The sequence below is a fragment of the Balaenoptera ricei genome, chromosome 6 (assembly GCF_028023285.1).
Source record: "Balaenoptera ricei isolate mBalRic1 chromosome 6, mBalRic1.hap2, whole genome shotgun sequence".
In the NCBI taxonomy this organism is placed as follows: domain Eukaryota; kingdom Metazoa; phylum Chordata; class Mammalia; order Artiodactyla; family Balaenopteridae; genus Balaenoptera; species Balaenoptera ricei.
In genome coordinates this window covers 122,173,521-122,194,088 of record NC_082644.1, presented here as the reverse complement: position 1 = coordinate 122,194,088, position 20,568 = coordinate 122,173,521, and the positions used below count along the sequence as shown (strand labels likewise).

The window sequence follows — 20,568 nt, the reverse complement described above, 5'->3', positions numbered from 1 at the left end:
GTGTAACCAATGACAGCATGGGGGCGGGGTGTGCTGGCGAGGCGGGTTCTTCCTCTTCCGGTCACTTCTTCTTCTTCTTGGCCACTTTGAGCTTCCCCTCGATCAGCCGCTGGCCCTGCCTCTTGATCTCGGCCCGCGAAGGCACGTAACTGTGGTCCACATCGGCAAACTGGAAAGTTTCTGCAAAGGAGGGGGGGAGGGCAGCCGCGCCCGGAGCCCGTCTGCCCCGCGAGGGTCCCCAGATCCTGGATTGTCCCCTGGCGTCCGTTCACCGCAGGGCCAATTGTACCAACGACGTATATTTCTTACTTTCTGTGTCCCTGATGCTCTGGCATTTGGAGTCTCGTGCAGCCAGGGAGAGAGACAGACCAGGGCTTGCCCAGTCCTTCCAGAGCCCACACCCGACCACCTCTAACTCACACCCCAAGCCTGAATCACCCAGGGCCAGGTGCCAGGCAACTGGGGACAGCCCCTGTGCCCCAAACCTGCTGGAATTATGCGAACGGGCAGATCTTAAGCTGTGTGCCCTGCCCTGCCTTGCCCTTCCCACAGAAACCCTAATAAGGGCCCTGGCCAAGGCCTTCCCCCCTGCCTGCCTACAGGCACTGGTGCCTCCCTGTGTGACAAAAGGTGGTAAGTTCTTTCAATGGCATTAACTTCACCAAGTCACCACCATAAATTAAAAATCCTGTGGGTGCAACTGACACACCCCTTCCATCCCTTTAGCCCCCACTGTCCCTCCAGGCCGCCCTGGTCAGATGCAGCAAGCGCCATCCCCAACCTCTGCCTCTGCACAGCTCAGGCCCAGCACCAGCTGCTGGGCGGCCTGTACCTATGACATCCTCCTCCATGTCCTCAAAGCTGATCCTGGTGTTCTGCTTCTCCTTCAGGGCCGAGGACTCCAGGGCATCCCTCACCTTCGTGAGGACCTGCAGGGCATGGGGACTGTCAGCTCCGAGGGCACACGGGGCGTGTGGGCACCCCCCGGGCCAGGGCTACCTCCTCTGTCCTGGCCAGCATCTGCACTCGGTCAGCCAGGTACAGCAGCTTCTCCTCGCAGTGTGCCAGCTTGCTGTGCACATCCAGGGTGTCGGAGGGCAGCGCTTCTTTCTGTGGCCAGGAGGAACAAGTCGTCTCCCTCTGGCCCCTCCAGGGGACCCTGTGTACCGGGGGCTCCTCCACGCTTCCCCGGTACCTGGGCCGTGGGCAGGGGGACGCCGACCAGGCGGATGTGGAGGTTGTCGATGCCGGTTTGAATGGTCAGCAGCAGCTTCTGGCTCTTGGCCATGTTGGCGCGGGCCAGCTGCAGCCGGTCTTCCTCCTCCTTCAGCATGTCCTTCATTTTCTTCTCAACAGACTTCACGCTGTTGAGGATGAGGGAGGTGGGTAGCGGACCGAGGGCAAGGTAGCGGAGTCCCGAGCGGGCGCTGTGCTAATTCGGGCTCAGGAGCTCAGAGGCGGGCACTTGGGGCCCCTCGGCAGCGGGTGCGCTCAGCTCCGAGCCTGGTGCCAGCCACGGGGCCGTTAGTGAGGAGAAAGTCAGGGGCCCCCGGGTACCTGATGGAGCTGGGCGTCTGGTGGAACTTGAGCATCACCTCCTTCATCTCCAGCTCCTTCATCACGGCCTCCAGCTGCGCCCGCCTCCCCTCACAGTCTGCCATCTGCAGCTCCAGGTTCTCCTCCGTGTTGCTCTGAGCCAGGAACCGGCCGGCGATGTCCTGGCGGGACCAGTGGGGCGAGGAGCCGGTGTGAGCCAGGAGGGAGCTTGTTCTTCTGGCTCCCAGTGGTCAGTAACATTGACCGTGGCTGGGTGTTGAGGACCTGTGAGGCCCTCTGTGTGTGTCACCCTCATGACAGGCAGAGGGGCCAGCTGACCCCAAGGAAGAGCCAGAGAGACCACCGCCAAGAGACTGCGTGGCTTTGAGTCACTCGTCCGAGGGTGGACAAGCTTACGTCAGGACCATGGACGGGAGCTGAAGGCTTACTAATAATAAATCCAGGGCGGATTAAAATAAAGCGGGTGGGGCGGAGAGGCAGCTGCTCGTCAGGATGCTGTTGGTTTGGGAAGGGGAAGGAGTTAAGAGGTGAAGGCCACCTCCTCGGGGTTTGATCCTCAAATTCCAGCAGGCTCTGTGCAGCCCCTGGAGCACGGCTCGGATTTGCCAGCTGCGTCCCTGGAGCGCCCGCTACGCTGAGCTGTGGGGCCGCTGCTTTGTGTGTCCATTCACGCAGAAGGTGTCTGCAGAGCCTGGCCCAGCTCAGCTGGGCCTTGGGCTTGGGCAGGGTCCCCACCCGTCCTTCTGCCCACACCCCAGAAGTGCCAGGGAGCAGTACCCAGAGGTGAGAGCACCGCACAGCAGTCTTGACTTTCTCCACCAAAGCCGTCACGTCCGTCTGGTATTCGATATCAGCCTTGGAGGTCTCCCTTCTCCTCACTGGGCACACCAGAGGGAAGGTCAGCCGGCATGCAGGAATGCTGTGGGAGCTCTGCGCGGGGCCGTCGGATGCCCCCATACGTCGTCAGGGGAGGCCACGCAAGAGCTGGGTACCCGTCAGAGTCGCCTTCGCCTTAACTGGCTCCCCCCTCGGCCAGCCCTCGAGGGATGCCCCAAGGCAGCTCCATCCAGAGGAGGACCAAAAGCGGCCTGGCAGAGGGGGGCTTAGGGGGGCTTCTCAGAGGCGGCTCGGGGGTGCCAGGGGGCATCGCCGAGTGCATTTTACAGCTGAGAAGCCGGGGGCTCAGCCACCCCTGGCCAAGAGCCCAGAGCCGGCAGCAGCACCTTGAAGCGTGCGCTGTGACCGCTGGTGTGCACCGGTGCAGGTCTAGCCAGGGCGGGGCCGGGGCTCGTCGGTCTCCCTCACCCCGGCCCCCGCAGGTTACCCCCACCTCACGGTGACCCACCTCTCGGGACCCTGGCTGGGGCGGCGGGAGCTGAGCGCTTACCTTTCAGAGTTTCGGGACCCATCAGGTTGGAGGGGAAGTGCAAGTCCTGCCGGCCCTGAGGAGGGGGAGGAGGAGGTGAGGGGGGTCCTCTTGGGGCAGGGGCTGCTGTGGCTGGCGTGGCCCGGACTCACCCGGCGGTATTTCTCGCTGGTCTCCTTGGTGTGGATCTTGTCAATGAGCTTCTTCCGCTGGTTCAGCCGGTTCTCCCGTGCCTGGCGTTCCTTGATGAAGGTGGCCTCCCCTTGCCTCATGTTCATCTGGGGACACAGGAAGCGGGGCGGGGGTCTGTCCCACCAAGGCCACGCGGGGTGCTGAGCCAGCGTCAGTGTCAGGCCCCGTCCCCCTGATCTGGGACGCTGCGCCTGCGACCATCACCCTCCCCCGTGCGATCTGCCCTCCTCTGGGACGCCCCCCTCCTGCCTGGCCTCTGAGCCTTCCCTGGCGTTCGTTACACCCCTCCAGCTGGGGTCACTCCGGCTGCAGCCATAGGCTCAGGGACCGCCTGGGACGTGCCTCACAGATTTCTCTCTCCAGCCCCGGTCCTCCGCTGCCTCTGCCGGCTCCCCTTAGAACTCACTAGAGTGGATTCCACGTGTCTAAACACAAACTCATCATCTTCCCCCAGACCTCCTGTCTCCCAGCACATCCCGCGGTGGTGGCTAAATCCACGGTCTGTCTGTGCCTGCTCACGCATCCTGGATGCCACGCTCTGCCCTTGCCTGCACGTCTCACTCGCCCCACCCCCCATCGGGCTGACCTCTTAAAGGCTTCTCGGCTCCGTCCGACTTCGGCCGCCCACCTCCACCACTGGGCTGGCCCAAGTGACCAGCGTCTTGGCCCTGGTCCCCTCCAGTCTCTGCAGCCAGAGCACACCCGTTTGGAGACACGAACCTGATCCCGTCTCCCCCCATCTCCTCCCAGGGCTCCAGGTTAGGAGGGCCGCCACTGCAGCCCCGCCACCTGCTGCCCACACAGGCTCCAGCCCACGCGCCTCCTTTTGGCCCTGTTACACCCCAAGACTGTGTTGCCCAACCTCCAACCCCCAGAATCCGCCATTCACTGCCTTCCTGAGAAGGTCTGAACCCCAGGGCGGCCGCACTTCATGAGGAGGGGGCAGGCTGGCCTGGCAAGGGCCTCGGCAGAGAGTGGGTGAAGGGGTGGCACCTGCCCCGTCCAGGTCAATTCTCTGCCTTCTCTGTCTACCTCGTGGCTTCTGTGCCTGGTGGGACCCCCTCTGCCCAGGCTCACAGGTGGTAAGGCAAGCAGGCCGGCAGGGCAGCCACTGGACTCCTCCAGTGATGACGGGGTGTGGGCATGGGGGTGTCCCGACGGACCCTGGGCCAGACAGTTTCAAGAGATAGCCCTGCAGGGCCCCCAGCCTGGGACCTGCTCTCACCTTGACCTCATCCGTAATCATCATGGCATCTTGGGACATGATTGCCATGTCCGACAGTTCCGAGCAGTAGTCAACCACGAGATTCTGCAGCTTGTCCAGCTCTGTGGGGTATCCTGCCAGCTTCTGCAGCAGAAGGGCAAGGGCAGGTGGGCACAGAGCCTGACAGTCCAGGGGCTGCGGGCCAACCACAGGATCCCCTGGCCCCTCCCTCGTTCTCTTCTGGCCCCCAAAGTGGACCACGCCTACTCCCCACCCCTCACCCCGGACCGTGCGAGCCCAGAGGACAAGTATAGGCTGGCCTATGGCCCCAGCCGGGCCCAAAGCAGGTGAAAGGAAATGTTTTGGGAGGGAAAACAGCATCTTCCTGGTGGATTCTCTTACTGCCCAGGGCCAGAGTCCAGAGACACTTCCAAAGAAGTTGTGATGGGATGTCCCACCACGTGGGAGAGGTGACTGTGAAACCCCGGGAGGCTGGCTGCTGTCTGAAGTGAAGCAGAGGGGCTCAAAACACTGGTGTGGGGTCAGAGACTCAGGACTCAAGGCCAAGTCTGTAACCTGACCAGCTAGCGTGGGACCTTAGGAAAGCCACTTAACCTGGGTTTTGCCATGTGTAAAGGTAAGGTAATAATGGCTTTCAGGAGGTCACTGTCAGGATGGATTGAGAAGGTATAATGATGTATATTTAGCACAGGGTCAGGTTCATAAATGTCCAATATATCTTGGCTCTTAGTATTTTGTTGTTGATAACTACAACGTAGAATCTTCACTTTTTTTTTTTTTTTTTTTTAATGCAAGGGGGACTTCCCTGGTGTTCCAGTGGTTAAGACTTGGCGCTTCCACTGCAGGGGGTACAGGTTCGATCCCTGGTCAGGGAACTAAGAACCCACATGCCGTGCCGTGCGGCCAGAAAAAAGCAGATGACCACAGGAGTTATTTTTTTTTAGTGCATATGTTCTGAAAATATAAGCAAGTACCACTGGGAGGACATAATGCATACAGGCGAAGGAGGGGCTGGACCCCAGAGTGCAGTCGGAGTGGGAAGGGGTGTGGGGAGGCGGAGTGGGCCCAGGAAGGAGACGTGGGCAGGGCCACAAGGTGAGTCTCCAGGACGCGGGGCCTGAGGCAAGAGGGACAGGCTGGAGGACAAAGCAGCGTGCTGCTGGGCAGGATTTGGGGGGCATGACCCCAGCTGCGAAGAGCTGCAATGCCCACCCATCCCACACCCTCCTCCAAACGCATTTCTACCTGTCACCCTCCCGGCCACACTGCCCGCCAGGGCTTCCCCTCCCCCAGCCCCAGGATGAAGGTGGAGTCTTCCCTCTCTCTCCGGGCCCCACCTGCCAAGCTGCTCCTCTTTGCACCCTGGCACCCACCCTCCAGCCCTCCTCTCCGACTGTCCTCGTCCTCCCCATCTTCCACCACCTGGCCTGTGGCAGGTGCCTGTGCTCTTCTGTGTGGGGGCCAAGGGGGGCCTCCAGTGAAGGGGGGTTGCCTCATAGCAGGGCTCACAGCCCCTGGGGGCTTCCCCCTGGCCTTCTTGGCAGGGAGCAGGGTGGCTGGCTTGGAAGAGGTGGACAGCAAGCGGAGGTTACTGACCTGCTCAGAGGCAGCTTGCCCTGGATGATGTTAGGGGACTTCTGAGGGTGCAGGACCCATCTCTTGGCCTCAGAAGCCAGGGGATGAGAAACGATGGGGCAACGTAAAAACAACACTAAACCATCAAATAAGAACCCAAACAGGGGGGCTTCCCTGGTGGCGCAGTGCTTAAGAATCCGCCTGCCAATGCAGGGGACATGGGTTCGAGCCCTGGTCTGGGAAGATCCCACATGCCGCGGAGCAACTAAGCCCATGTGCCACAACTACTGAGCCCGTGCGCCTAGAGCCCGTGGTCCACAACAAGAGAAGCCATCGCAATGAGAAACCCGCGCACCACAACACAGAGTAGCCCCCGCTCGCCGCAACTAGAGAAAGCCGGTGCACAGCAACGAAGACCCAACACAACCAAAAATAAAAAATAAATTAAAAAAAAAAAAAGTAAAGAACCCAAACAGGACTTACCTGGTGGTGCAGTGGTTAAGAATCCACCTGCCCATGCAGGGGACACGGGTTTGAGCCCTGGTCTAGGAAGATCCCACATTCTGCGAAGCAACTCAGCCCATGCAGCACAGCTACTGAGCCTGCACTCTGGACCCTGCGAGCCAAAACTACTGAGCCCACGAGCCACGACTACTGAAGCTCACAAGCCACAACTACTGAGGCCCGCACACCTAGAGCCTGTGCTCCACAACAAGAGAAGCCACTGCAATGAGAAGCCTGCGCACCGCAACGAAGAGTAGCCCCCGCTCGCCACAACTAGAGAAAGCCTGCGCGCATCGACGAAGACCCAAGCAGCCAAAAATAAATAAGTCAATAAATCACTAAATTTATAAAAAACCAAAAACCAAAAAACAAACAATTCTGATGTAGCACATGATATGCCTTTTTGGAGTAGCAAATAAATTCTTGAAAGAACGTTTCCCACCTACAAGGTGCCGCTGCTCAGCTTGGCGCCCAAAGCAGGGCTCAGCCTTTCTCGGGGTCACCCGGCCTGGAGGAGAGCTGCGCGCCTGCGGGGCGGCCTAACCCGGAGGGCACGCCCCCACCGAGATTCCAGCCCGGCGGCGAACAGGCTAGGGCCTGAGATTCCCGCCCCTCCTGGCCAGCTGGGCTCCCTGGGATCGGGATGTGGTCTCGGTCTCAGGGTGTGGGGTGAGGGGGCTCACTTTTTTCAGGTGGTCCAGCAGGTCCACGTACAGCAGGTGGATATTCTGGCTTGTGGTGATCTTGACCATCGTCTTTTCTATGTTGTTCTCCAGCTGACGGATGACCTGGGCGGGGAGGAAAGGCACGTTGAGGGTGTGTGGGGACAGGCCACCTGGGAGTGCAGAGGCCGGCGGGGGCGGGGCTGGGCTTTCTTCCAAGGGGGCCTCATTCATCTAGTCCCGCCCTTCCACAGGGCCCCGCCCCTCTCCTCCTGTGGCCCCGCCCCATCACCCTGGAGGCCCCGCCCCGCTCCCCGCCGCCACCTGCAGCATGCGCAGCTCCTCCTTGGTGGCCTCGGGCTGGTTCTTAAGGCTGGCCAGCTCCAGCTGCATGCTCTCCAGCTTCTGCTCGCGCCGCCGCACCAGGTGGGTCAGCACGTTGTGCATATTCACGCGGTCGAAGACGTACTTGCGCAGCTTCTCCCGCGCCACCTGGGTCGGGGAGGACACTCCCCGCGCGTGGGTGCTCAGGGGCCACGGAGCGCTCCTGCCGCCGGGCGGGCGGGGAGGGAGCCGTGGCAACGCCACAGGGACGCTGGGGCTGGGAACTCGCTCTGCTCCCCACCGGCTCCACATCGTAGTTTAGTTGGGGGTGCACTGGCTGGGCGGGGCTGAGGGGTCCCGCCTCCTGCCTTACCTCCATGGTGCAGCGGCTGTGCGCCAGCCTCATGGGCACGTCCTTCCCGCAGGCCTTGGAGATGGTCTGCTGGTCGTACTGTGGGACGCGGCGGCTGAGCTGGGGCCCCGGCCCCTCTGCGTGCCCCCCGGCCGCCGGCCCCTCCAGGGATTCTCCCCGGGTCTCCTCTGCCATGTGCTAGCCCAGCAGCAAGACCCCAGCTCCTGGGGCTACAAGGGGCAGAGTGCTGAAGGACCCCATCCGGGCCATCCCTGCTCCGATGTGATGGGGGTCCAGAGAGGCGGGTCCCTGGCTCCCCTATATGGCTGCTGCAGGGGGTAGCCCAGGAAAGGGACCCCTGTCGGGCCCCTGGCCCTGCCCTCTGAGGTGGGTGGTGGGGAAACTGGCCCCCCCCACCCCCCGCTTCAGAATGGTTGGGGTTAGAGTGGGGAAAGGAGAGGAGGTGCCTGCTGTCCACCTGTGTTGGGGGAGGGGCTGTTTCAGCACGTGCCCCGCCCCCCCCCCCCCCCCCAGCCAGCAGGTACAGGGAGGGTCCCGCTGTCCACCTTCTTGGCCAAAGCCCACTCGCGGGACCCGCGGCGAATGTTGCCGCGCAGGACAGCCAGCGTGGCCTTGTTCTTGACCGTGGTCTCCTTCACCGCCTGGATCTGCAGCGCCCGACATTGCTCTGTGTGGAGGGACAGGGCAGCCAGGACGTAGGCCGAGGGCCAAGGGCCTGGCCGGGATTCCCGGGTGGGGTAGGCCCCACGCCGGGGAGCACAGAGGTGGGGGCGTGAGTTTGCTGTCTCCAAGGCCGCGCTCCTTCCTCCCAGCCTGCATGGGGGCCCGCTTCGCTGCTCAGCAGTGCTCATCTGGACGGCTCTCAGTGGACGGCTCTCAGTGGACGGCAGTGCTGGGAGGTGGGGAGGGCGGGGTGCAAACCAGGGACGGGCAGGCCTGTGATTGCTTCCAGACCCTCTAGCCACAGAAGTGGGTGGATCCTCTCCTGTCCCCTCTGGCTTTGAGGCCACTATGCTCACAAATCTCCTTGAAGCCCCCAGCTTCTCCTCCCCCTGCCCCCTGCATGGCAGACCCCTCCTATCCCTTCCCCCCAGCTCTGTTTGGGGGTGAGCAGTCGAGTGGCCCCCAGTCCATATGCCCTGGACTGTCCCTGTGTTAAGATCGTAAGTCCTGCACCCAGGATCCCCGGAGCCCCTGGGTCACCCCAGCGGCAGCCGCACCCTGGAGCCGAGTGATGGTCTTCAGCTCCCGGATCTGCTCCTCCATCTCTGCCTCACTACGAATCCTCATGGTGGCCCACTGGGTCCTCCAGGGCCCGTCCGCACCTCCCACCCTCTCTGTGCTGAGCCTGCCCCGCAGAACCACAGTTCAGATTGTCCCTGGAATCTTGGCCCATTGTGACGGGGGCTGAGGTTCTCAACGCCCAGGGAACCCAGTAATTCCTGGCCCACCCCACGACCCCACCCTCTGCCCCCAGCCAGCCTTGGGGTTGCTCTCCTGGATACGAGTCTCGTGGCTGCTCTCCGCTCAAGTGTGATACCTTGGTCAAGGCAGCTTTCTTCCACAGGGAGGTGATTGGCGGTGGCACTGCACCCCACGGTGGCGACACTGCACCCCAGTGGCCCCACTGCACCCTCCCCATCCCCCCACACCCCCAGTGTCCTCCACTGAGCCTCCTAAAACTTCTGACTGCTCACTGCCTACAGGGTCTCCATTCCTTTACCCCACCCCAAGTTCAAACTCCAACCCTGGTGACCTGGCTCGTGAGACCCCCAGCCTCGGCCCTGACTACCCCATCTCTCCCTGACCTTCCCTGCTCCACCCCCACTTCCCTGGGGAAGTCCTGGGTCCAGCTTTAGCTGTCACTTACTCCAGGAGGAGTTAGTCCCCTCCCTCTGCACCCCCAGCACAAGCTTCCCTTACAGCCATGTGGCCCAAGCCTGGGGTTCCAAGGGTGCACATCAGATGGGTTACTTCTTCCAACCTGCATGAGTTTGCTAAAAAGCACCACAGACTGGGCAGCTTAAACAACAGAAATTTATTGTCTCGCATCCTGGAGGCTGGAAGTCTGAGATCAAGGTGTCAGCAGGGCTGGTTTCTCCTGAGGCGTCTCTCCCAGGCTTGTAGACGGCCATGTCCTCATGGGGTCTTTCCCCTGTACTCACCTGTGTCCTAATCGCCTTCTCTTATAAGTGCACCAGTCAGACTGGATGAGGGCCCATCCCCATTTTAACTTAATCACCCCTTCAAAGGTCCTGTCTCCAAATGCAGTCATATTCTGAGGTCCTGGGGGCTAGGGCTGCAAACTGTGAGTTTGGGGGAGACACAGTTCAGCCCTAACAATAGTCTTCACCCATGTGCTGTTACAGCAGCCATCTTTCTCTGTGACCTCTCACACAGATCCTTTACTTTTCTGGTCACTCTCAGTTTTTAAAAAGTGAGTCCAGTCCCCTCTGAAACTCCAAGTTCACCCTCTGCCCTCCCTCTGAGCCCAGGTCTTTCCCTCAGGGGGTTGGGAGGGCCTGCCATGGGCAGGGTCTATTCCCCTGATGCCCGTGCTCTCCCAGGGTGTGAGGCAGAGCCTGTCCCCCAATACTGGTTCTCCTTTCCTCCGACGGAGAACCCCTGAATTTTAGTGGGCACGTGGCTGCCCAGAGCAAGCTGCCCTCCCAGGTGCCTTTGCACTAGGCGTCCCACGTGACTTAGTTCTAGCCAATGGAGTGTTCAGAGAAGTGAGTGAACTGCCCTCCTCCTCCCCCTTTCTCTTTCCTGTTGACAGGGATGAAGACCTGATGGCCGGAGCCAGCACAGCTGCCTGGGACCATGAGGTGGATTTGGAATGAGGGCCGTTACAGCACGGAACACGCTAAAAGAAGCCTGGGTCCCTGACTCCACACAGCCCCAGACCACCCACTTGAACTTTTCCATGAAAGAAAATGAGAACTCTAGCTTGCTTATGCCATGGTTATCTTGGGCTTCCTGTCATTTTGCCTTCCCACGAACAGATTCCCTGGTGCATAGTGAGTGTGCAGTAGATGTTCTTTTGCATGACTGGCTAGGTCAGCAGGCGCAGGGGCGGAGCTGGGGCTGGAGCAGCGCGGCCCTGTGTGCCTTCAGTGTTACCGGGAAGCCTGCTTATAAAGGACGATGGATTTGCCCAGGTTTTATATAATCTCTGCCTCTCCCTCTGTTGCGGGAGGGTGAGGTGGGCAGTCTTGCCCACCCAGGAACACTCCTCCATGTGGACAGAGCTCCAGTAAGCTGACTCTGGTCCCCTGAACCCCTCACTTCCTCCTCCCCGGGGGAGAAGTGACTTAATCTGATAGGTGGGTTTGCAATGATAGGCAGGTGGGCACGGCCACTTCCTGTCCCTGGTCTCCTGGAAGCCGGGTGCTGCCTGGCTGCACACCATCTGCTCTGCTTCTCTGCGCCAGGTGGTGCAGAAGCACAGCCCCGCGTGGAGGGCCCATGGGCTGCCCAGAGTGTCGAATTCTGGGGTTCAGTGTTAGGAACTGCCCTGGCACCTCCTCCAATCAGCTGTATGGTACCGAGGTGACATTTCTCTCATCTTCTTACTGCTCTGACTTGCTTCCCAACTGCTTTAGAACTCAGGCGGGAAGCGGGAAAGCGTTTATTAGTCCCACAACCCCCAGCAGAAGCTGTCGGCTCTGACTGGGGTGGGCGGGGGGATGCAGGGGTCAGAAAGGGCATATCAGCAGCAGGAAGTGCAGAAGGCCCAACCCCCCACCCCAGAGCTGCCACCCCCAAACATGCATGAGACAGGCCTGCTCTTCTCCAGCTCTGTGTCCACCACGCTTCTCGCTGCCCTGAAGGAGGCCAGCCACCCCAGGGGCAGCACCTCCTGGTCTGACCTTCTGGGCGTCCAGGCTGGGCAGGAGCTGTTTGCTCAGGTCTGACAGAGATGGCCATGCATGTGTGCAGGGGACATGGGTGTGGGGAGGCCAGCCTCGGGTGCAGAGGTGCTGAGGGCTGTGCTCTAGAACTCTCCGGCCCCAGGTCTTCTGTGCCCTGGCTGGAGCTCTCCTAGCTGTGCCGATCTGTAAGAGGCAAAGGGAGACAGCTAGAACCACACCCCAAAGCTGCTCCCGGTCCCTGTGCCCATTTTACCAGGGCAAAAACTGAGGCCCGTAACAGGAGGGATGCAGGCAGTGGAGGCCAGGCTTGAGATCAATCAGCTTGGTGTCCAATGCGGGGCCTCTCAATCTGGCCGCTCTTCTTGGGGTGCCCGCCCTCCTCACTCTGCACTCGCCCAGGGCCACCCAGCCCCTCCTGGGTCTTCCTCCTGCACAAGGGCCTGGAAGTTCTGTCTGCCGCAGGCCCCCTCCCTCCAGCCCCCACCCCCACACGCGTGTCAAGGGGACAGGCCTGTCCCGCCTACACCTTGGGCCCGGGCACTGGAGCCTTGGTTCCGCGTCCTGCTGCCCCCGGGACCCTCACCTGTGTCCATGTCTTTGGGGAGCTGCCCTGTCTCCAGGAAGAGCCAGAGGTTGCTGCATTTCTGCGACTCCACTCGGGTCACCCAGTAGCTGGCCACTGAGCCTGCGACTGGGGAGTGGGGGGCAGGGGCCAGTGGGCAGGGGGGCAGGGCCTCTGCACTTGTCAGGGGAAGGGAGCAGGGTGCAGGCTTGTTCCGGGCAGATGGGAGTGGTGGGGTCCAGCAGGGCTCCCACTGAGAACTGGAGCCCCATCCCCGGAGGCAGGGATGCCCGGAACCACAGCCCCCCCACCCCTAGTGGGATCCACTTCTGCTGAAGAGCCAGCGGCAACGGGGGTGCATTTCAGGGGCCCCAGGCACCAGCCCTGAAGTACCCACCCACGGCCACCAGCACGTTCCACTGAAAGGGGTACGGAAACTTCCTCTGAACGAGCATCTGCAGGCCGACGGTCGCACCGGTTCCTGCCAAGAGCCATGGTCCACGTCAGCCAGCCCGTCCACGGGGCTGGCCAGGGGACCACCGGGGCTCTCGGCCTAAGTGCTCGCGGCACCTGCCAGGCTCCGAGCACTGCGGGCTGGTGACCTGGCGCCACCTGCTGGGGAGTCAGGGTGAGACAGGAGGGTGAGGTCTCTTCACACCCCAAGGACAGACACCTGGACCCAGCCTACCTGTGACAAAGGTGAAAATGCCCTTCATGAAGGCGTTCGACTGGCACGCGGCATACTCCCCCAGTCCCTGGGATGGGGGAGGGGGTTGAAGGCTCAGTTCCCCGTCCCTCCTTTGGGCACACTCCGGCCCTGGGGGAGGGGACCACTCATCGTGAGGCCCTGGGGGCCTGGACACATCCCACCTGCCCCCATGCCCACCCAGGATGCCTCGATCTCCACAGCAAGAGGGTCCCCCACCTCTGTCCCTCTTCTCTTCCCTGATAAGGGCACTCCCACCGAGGCCCCCGCCCCGCTCAGGTCAGCTTCTGAGGTCAGGGGCCCGCGTCGCAGGCCAGCCTTCTCACCGGGTGCTTGCTGGCCACGGCGTCGTCCACCCGGGACAGGCCCAGGTTCACCATGGCTGGCGGGGCGCGGGGAGCCGGCGGGGCAGAGCGGCGCCGGACCGGGCGGAGGGGCGGGGCCGGATGGGGCGGGGCGGGGCCTGCGCAGGGCCGGGCGGAGGGCAGGGGGCGGAGCCGGCCGCGCTTTCCCCAGGTCCAGCTCTGTGACGTTGGGCGGCGAGGCGGCGGCGCGAACGCGGGCGCCGGCGCGCGCTCCTCCCCGCGGGCCCGGCCTGGGTCGTCCGCCTCATTTCCAAGCTCTCAGAGACATAATGATTCCTGTTAGTATTATCTGTGGGGGTGGGGCTTTGCTTACGGGATTACATCTACTGAAAACGACCGCGGAATAGTGTATCCGAAGATGATATAGCGAGTTAATTCCAAAAATACCGTAAGCGCGTACTTGGTGCCAGTTCTGTGCTAGGAGTTGGGGGTCCCACGGAGGAGTCAGAGCTCCTAGCCCTCATAGAGCAGACAGGTAAACAGACCTGGGAGGAGGTCAGGAAAACAAAATGGGTCAGGGTATGGAGAGAGGCCAGGGCCTGTGTGTGCGTGTGTGTGCGCGCCCGCCCTCAAGGAGAGACCCGCGTGGGAGGGTCAGGCAGAGGACCCTCAACCTTGAGCTGCTGTGCGGGACTAAGCGTGGCCTATTTGCAGAAGCTTCAGGAGGCCCACGTGGCTGGATCTGAGGGCGAGAGGCGAGGGTTGGGCTGGGCCTTGAAGCCTGGTGGGAACTTAAGTTCCTCTGATTGCGCACAGCCAGGCACAGCCAGGGATGTCAGCTCAGTGGACACCTCGCTGTCCCTGCACGGCGGGGGGCCAGCCTTCCAGGAGTGCATCTGCTAAGGTTTAGAGAGTGTTTCGGCAGTGGAGCAGGCAGGGGTGCTGTCATGGTGCAGCGTGCTGTCAGGATATAGGGGGCTACTGGGGTGCAAGAGTGCTGTCAGGGTGCTCTTGGGGTGTGTTTGGAGGCTGCACTAACAGGCCTCGGCATTGTGTTGGAGGTGCCAGTGAGGAAGGAAGGGGACCCAGGCCGGCCTCCAGGGCTTGCCCTGAGCACAGGTGGGCACAGCAGTGGGGGCTGAGGGGAGCTGATGGTGTGGGGCACACTGGGAGGCGGTTCGGGCTCTGTCGGGTCTGAGATGTCTGGAGACAGGAGACTGGGATGTGTGAATCTGGAACCCAGTGGGGAGGTCAAGGTTGTAGTTAAAAATGCTTTCTCTAAAGAAAAATTTATTATTGCTTGTTAATGAAAATAGTGTATATTCCATATAAAAATTAAAGCTGTGCAGATGCTCCTGAAGTAAAATGCACGTCCCCCACCACCAATGTGGGCGCTGGCCGGGACATTCCCTGTGCAAGTGGGTGATGGGGGTGGGCGATGGGGGGATGGGGGGAGACGTGGGGTGATGAAGAGACATAGGGTGCAGCCGTTGCCAGCGCCTGCTCCTTCCCAGGGCTCTGGAGAGAAGTGCCCGGGGCGCCCTCAGGGTGGGCTGGAGGGGGGCAGGGCGATTTCACCAGGTGCAGTGTGATCGAAGTCACCACTGCCTCTGTGACAAGGTGTGGCTGGTTCACTTCTACTCCAGTTAAACCCAAAGTTGCTACTTGTTAGTGTGTGTCTTTGGAAGTATCACCACGAAGTGGGTCAACAATTTACTGTTGAAGTCACTTGAGGAAATTGGCTTTCAAGCCTAAACAGAGGGTGCAATGCTATCTTAGTACAGAGTCATTAGGACTGACTGGCAGCTATTTTCCACCCTTGGCTGATGCTTTGATAATCTTAGTATTTAGTTTCTCAGGCAAGCCACCTACAGACTCCTGTAGATCAGCTTTGGAAGTCTTAGAATACATGAACTCAGAAAGCCGTTTCATCTTCTCTTGTGTTGAAGAGACAGTGTGGAAATTCTACTGACATATGAAATATTCTTTTGCTTCAGAATCTTTTGCCTTGGGAGTTCCCTGGTGGGCAGTGGTAAGGAATCCGCCTGCCAACGCAGGGGAAGCGGGTTTGAGCCCTGGGCGGGGAACTAAGATCCCACATGCCACAGGACAACTAAGCCCCCGTGCCACAACTACAGAGCTCGCATGCCGCAAACTGCAGAGCCCATGGGCCACAACTAGAGAGAGAAAACCTGCACACCACAGCTAGAGAGAAGCCCACGCGCCCCAACGAAGTGCCCACGCGCCGCAACAAAAACGATCCTGCATGCCTCAACAAAGATCCCGCGTGCCGCAACTAAGACGACGCAGCCAAAAAAACCAAAAACCAAAACACACACACAAAAAACCATTGCCTTTCCCAAATTCCCTTTTTGTACCATTCATTTCTTCTTGGCTCCATAATCTGAAGGTGGACTGAGTTGTTGAAGTTTACCATTTTCTTCAACAGCTCTTTTGACTTACGAATAGGTCAGCGGGCTGGGGCCTGGGCCTCTGCACTTCTCAGGGAAAGGGCACAACCGATACATTTCAGACCAGGCTGAACCTTGCAGAAGCGTTCCTGCCAAATGCTCCATCTTCAGGAAGAAGCCCCGCCCAGGTATCGCTAACCTATCCATGTGCCACCAAGCTCCAAGGAGCAGACACTTGGATTCATGCATCACATCTGAAAAAGCACCAACCCCTGACTGGAGCTGCATACCATCTGGTGACCTGAAAGTAAAGATTTCCAGGAATTAAAGCAGGTGACATCTGACCAGACGGCTTTCCCAAGATGTCTGGACCAGGCCTGTACGCCCTTTTCTCACTGTTGCTGCTTCTCTCTCTCTTTCATGGGAAGACAACACCCTTGTCCACATTTCCCAAACCCTTGTGAAAGGGGGAAACCTCTTCTTTTGATTATGGCCTTTTGGAAACAGCCTTATCATGATCCCGTGACAAATTAATCTTTTACTTGCCTTTTGGGAAGCGTTAGACGGTTCAGGATTCACAGTGTTTATTTCATCTGAACTATTAACTGACTCTGGGTTCTTATCTACACTCTCTGAATTTGCAAACTTACAGGCTGTATTTTTCATAATATAATTGGTTCCAAACAGTTCTTTTGAGATAACAATACTATTTTTAATAGTAAATAGTATTGTTTAATAGTATTTAATTGAAGTTTTGCTCTTTTTTCAGAGCTCATCAGCTATCGCTTCACGTTTATTTCTGTGCTGTTTCTTCCCAACATACTCAGGTAATTCTTTCAGTTTGAGTGTGCTCCTTCTGTATTTACTGTTCTATTTCCTCCTCATAACAAAACGGAGGCCTTCCATTGATCCACTTTACTAAACCTTCATGGCTGCCTAAGTGGGAACTTCCAGGAGGCGTATTTGACTGCAGATTTCCCTCCATGGGGAGAGCCTTGTTCCCTTGGGTCAGAGTTAAGTACCAATGAAAAATGACCAGAAAAGTGGAAACTCGGGAATTCCCTGGTGGTCCAGTGGTTAGGATTCAGTGCTGTCACTGCCAGGGAGCCCAGGTTCAATCCCTAGTCAGGGAAATAAGATCCCACAAGACACGTGGCACGGCCAGAAAAAAAAAAAAAAGTGGAAACTCAACTGCATAGAATCAGGCATAGTTGCAAGTCTCACCTGCCTGTCTGTGGTCCTTTGATTTGTTCAGTTGGCCACCTTCAGGCATAAGATCCATGTTTGGAACCATCACACAATTTAGAGTTGTCATGTTACTCTTAATTCTGTTTTGTACGAATATTTTAAATTCTGCATTTTGTTGCCTGTCAAACTTTTGTAAAAATGATGTATCCTGGGACTTCCCTGGAGGTCCAGTGGTTAAGACTTCACCTTCCAATGCAGGGGGTGCGGGTTCGATCCCTGGTCAGGGAGCTAAGATCCCACATGCCTCAGGGCCAAAAAAACAAAACATAAAACAGATGTAATATTGTAACAAATTCAATAAAGACTTTAAAAATGGTTCATGTCAAAAAGAAATTTAAAAAAAAAACAATGTAGCCAATAAAGAGATACTGGCTCAACATTTCAAAATAATCTCCCTTGGCCTTAATAAAACAGCAACATGGGTTTATTCGGGAACAGTAAAGAACTGCAATTCAGGACAAGCAATCTAGGGCAAACCACAGCAAGTGCAGAGAACAAAGGAGAGGAAACTCTTTTATAGAGGAGAAGGGGGAGTTGAGAGGGGCTGTTCTAAACAAAATGTCCGTTGGAGGAAACTGGGAGTTCGCAGTATAGTGACTTTTCATTGGCTGAACTGTGATGGTCTCTCATTGGCCGGGCTGTTGCTGGGCTGGGAGAAAATCTTCCTTCCTCCTGCTGGGTCTGCAATTGAGGCTGCATGGTAGGGTGTGAGAGCTCCCCCTTCTGGCCTCCTGACTGCAGTTTAATGAGGGTTCCCTTTATTAATTTTCACATAAAGGAGAGGCCTGAGGGTCCAGAGGGAAACCACCCCATGCCTCCGAGAATGCTGCAGCTCTCTGGCTCCAGACCTGGACCTCCCACCCCCACCAAGGGGCCCTGCTCACTAACGAGGTGCAGGCATGACCCCTCCCCTGCCTGGCTGGGCCTCCCATTCCTCACAGCTCAGCTTTTCTCCACAGAAATGGAACCCAAGTCATGTGCAAACACACCACTTCCCCGACCTTGGCCAGCTTCACTCATCTGTGCCCCAAGACCCTTCTCCAACAGGAGGGCAGGCACCTCGCCCGACCCCACCCAAGGTGGTTCCGAGAATCACGGGCAGCTGGACACGTGCCCTGTGACGATTGGCCCAAATGGCCAGGACTTGAACGATAACGAACAATAATTTCTGTCCGCATCTTCAACTCAGGACCAACTGGAGAAAGACAAATATGCCCCCTAAACAACCACAGGGGATGCCTACCTGTTCTCATTTGGGTGGTCTTCATTTATTTCCACTGTTGTAATCGGTCTTTTATGTTTTTCATCTTTTTTGTTATTAAAAAAGAAGTTCTAAATATTCCTATAGAAAACTGGTTAATCTTTATCAGGTTTACCTTTTCTGATTTTCGTAGACTTGGTCCATACCAAATTAAAAATTTTTTTTCCTACCAGCACTGTTAAATTTCATTTTTATGTGGAAATCTGATCCATCTGGAATTTATTTTGATGTAAGGAGTGAGGTGGTGATCTAGCTACGTATGTATTTTCTAAATGGTCCCTAGTGGTGACAGTTTTGTTGACTGCGTATTCAAGCTTTTCTCCACAGATGGAAACATGTCCTTCATCGTATGCTGAATTCCCCTGTCATTTGTGTCTCTTCCCATTTTTCTAGATTCTTCTGTTATTTTATTTACAATCATGCTCTTACTGCTCATGATTTTATAACAGGTTTCAATGTCTTGTAGAACTAGTTGCCTGGGTTTATTTTTCCTTTGTAGAATTTTTTAAGTTTTTATTCCATGTTTACTTTTTCATATGAAATTAGAAAAAAAAATTTTTTTTCTGGTTGAAATTTTTTAAAACTTGGAATTCTAAAAAATGTATAGATGATGATTCAGGGAGAACTGGTGTCTTTATGATAATGTGGTTTATTTTTTAGGGTCATCCCTGGAACAAGTTGCTTTTCCAGCATCTGTTCAGCCCTGACCCATTTCCTGCAGGGACAAGGAGGCAGACTCTAATTAGGAGAAAGCGGGGAGTTTGTTTACAAAGAAACGATCTATCCACACATGGGTGGGGCGTAGGGGAGCCCAGAGCAGCAGAGCTGACGGTCCCCAGGCGTAAGGGTGGAGGGGAGGGCAGCATCCAGAATGCAGAGGAGAACCGTGTGGATGAGGCTCCCCAAGCCGCGAGACCAGTGACCTGAGGGTGGGGGGCTCGGCCAGCACCTGGTGGCCTCGATCCCCCTCCTCCCCATCTCCCGTCGGGCTCCCTGGCTGAGCCCAGCAGGGCAGGGGACGGGGGTCCTTGACGCCGTGCGTTCAGGTTGGGTCCCTCCGTGGTCAGCAGGGTGGAGTGAGGCACGGCCTGAAGGTCCTCCTCTGAGGGCGGAGGGCTGGGACCGAGAAGTGGCCCAGCCGTGCCAGGAAGCCGACATCTGGCTTTGAGCTGGGCCCCACGTCAGGGGGACAGGGCCCAGCCTGGGGGGACGACGGCAGCCCTGGACAACTGGAGCCAGGGCGGGTCACAGGAGGGATGTCAGGCTCCCGGATTAGCGGGAGGCTGGAGAACCGAGTGGCGGGAACTGGGGCCGCTCCAGGCGCTGAGCAGGAACCAACAGGAACGTCCAGGGGAGCCTTGGGTCCGAGGCCACGCGGGGGGCACTGAGCTCCGACCAGCGGCGTCCCCACCAGCTTCCCACGAGGCTCAGCCCCCAGGAGCGCCCCCTAGCGCCCGCCAGTCTTCACAGCAGGCTGCGGGCTGCTGGGGAGGGGGAGGAGGAGGGGGAGGGGAGGGGGAGGGGAGGGGGAGGGGAGGGGGCGGGCAGCGGGGAGGCGCGAGGCAGCCAGGTCAATCCCAGCTCACCCCTTATGCCAGCACCAGGCTGACCGTTGCCAGTGCCCTGAGTGCAGCTCCTGCCCTGAGGGGCCCTTGCTGGCCTGGCGTCCACCCTGTCAGTCCAACCTCCCCAGCGAAGAGTGCTGGGAGGGGCTCTGGTTCCTGCCTCCTAGGCAGTCGTCCTTCAGCCCCTGCCCTCTGGTGCCCTGGGCCTCTTCTATGGAGGGCGTGGGGAGTCACCCCTGCCCCTCGTGGGCTATCTGTGCCTGAGGCCCTGGCCCCTGGGTTTGTCCGCTTTGCTGGCCCTTGTGACCTGAGCTGGAACAGGGTGGGGTGGGGTGGAGGGCGTCACGTGTACTTTTTTTTTTTTCCTGAAATTAAGTCTTTGGCATTGGCAGCATCACAACTTCCGTCCTCAATGAAAAGTGGAATAGCAGTTGGCAGTGGGCTTTATTTCCAGCAGCCTTATTGACATTTAATTCAGGGACTGTATAGTTCACCCATATAAGTGTACAATTCAGTGGGGTTTAGTGCATTCATAGAGTTGGGCAACCATCACCACCATCAACTCTAGAACATTTCCCTGACCCAAAGGGAGAGCCTGTGCCCATTAAACAGCTGCTCCCCACTGCCCCAGGACCTGGTAACCACTAATCTCCTTTCTGTCTCCATGCACTTGCCTCTCTGCACTTTGCATACAGGGGGGTTCCTACACCACATGGCCTTTGGGGCCTGGTCTCTCACCCAGCACCCTGTCTTCACGGTTCATCCTGTTCCTTCTCATACGGACAACTTTCTGATGTGTGGATAGACCCTGTTTGTTTATCCATTCATTGGTAGCAGTTTTGAAGCTTGGAAACCCT

The 20,568-nt window shown here is 58.2% G+C and overlaps 2 protein-coding genes across 3 annotated transcripts; both read right to left on the bottom strand.

The window, feature by feature from the left end:
- Nucleotides 1-22: 22 nt before the first annotated feature.
- On the bottom strand, nucleotides 23-9,068 carry CCDC183 (coiled-coil domain containing 183). The gene is given in 15 exon segments (XM_059926702.1): nucleotides 23-180; nucleotides 833-929; nucleotides 1,000-1,110; nucleotides 1,196-1,364; nucleotides 1,558-1,718; nucleotides 2,335-2,435; nucleotides 2,945-2,999; nucleotides 3,076-3,201; nucleotides 4,341-4,463; nucleotides 7,103-7,207; nucleotides 7,406-7,573; nucleotides 7,779-7,936; nucleotides 7,939-8,086; nucleotides 8,303-8,493; nucleotides 8,999-9,068. Coding segments are annotated over 15 exon segments (1,902 nt in total). The 3' UTR covers nucleotides 23-61.
- Nucleotides 9,069-11,393: 2,325 nt separating this feature from the next.
- On the bottom strand, nucleotides 11,394-13,356 carry TMEM141 (transmembrane protein 141). Of its 2 annotated transcripts, XM_059926077.1 has the most exons (5): nucleotides 13,248-13,356; nucleotides 12,904-12,970; nucleotides 12,613-12,696; nucleotides 12,237-12,344; nucleotides 11,394-11,836 (listed from the first exon to the last, which is right to left on the bottom strand). In XM_059926077.1, exons 1-5 carry the CDS (start codon nucleotides 13,299-13,301, stop codon nucleotides 11,823-11,825), a joined length of 327 nt encoding a protein of 108 aa, XP_059782060.1. In that variant the 5' UTR covers nucleotides 13,302-13,356; the 3' UTR covers nucleotides 11,394-11,822. The 2 variants fall into 2 exon arrangements, with proteins under 2 accessions (XP_059782060.1, XP_059782059.1); XM_059926076.1 differs by lacking the exons at nucleotides 12,237-12,344; nucleotides 12,904-12,970.
- Nucleotides 13,357-20,568: the final 7,212 nt, after the last annotated feature.

What these genes read in the sequence shown, in the direction of transcription:
- TMEM141 (XM_059926076.1), bottom strand. Translation starts at nt 13,301, where the DNA reads ATGGTGAACCTGGGCCTGTCCCGGGTGGACGACGCCGTGGCCAGCAAG. An exon ending in CCGTGGCCAGCAAGCACCCG is followed by an intron (nt 12,697 to 13,247) that starts GTGAGAAGGCTG and finishes GGCTCTTGGCAG; the next exon opens with GAACCGGTGCGACCGTCGGC. An exon ending in GAACGTGCTGGTGGCCGTGG is followed by an intron (nt 11,837 to 12,612) that starts GTGGGTACTTCA and finishes TGCCTCTTACAG; the next exon opens with ATCGGCACAGCTAGGAGAGC.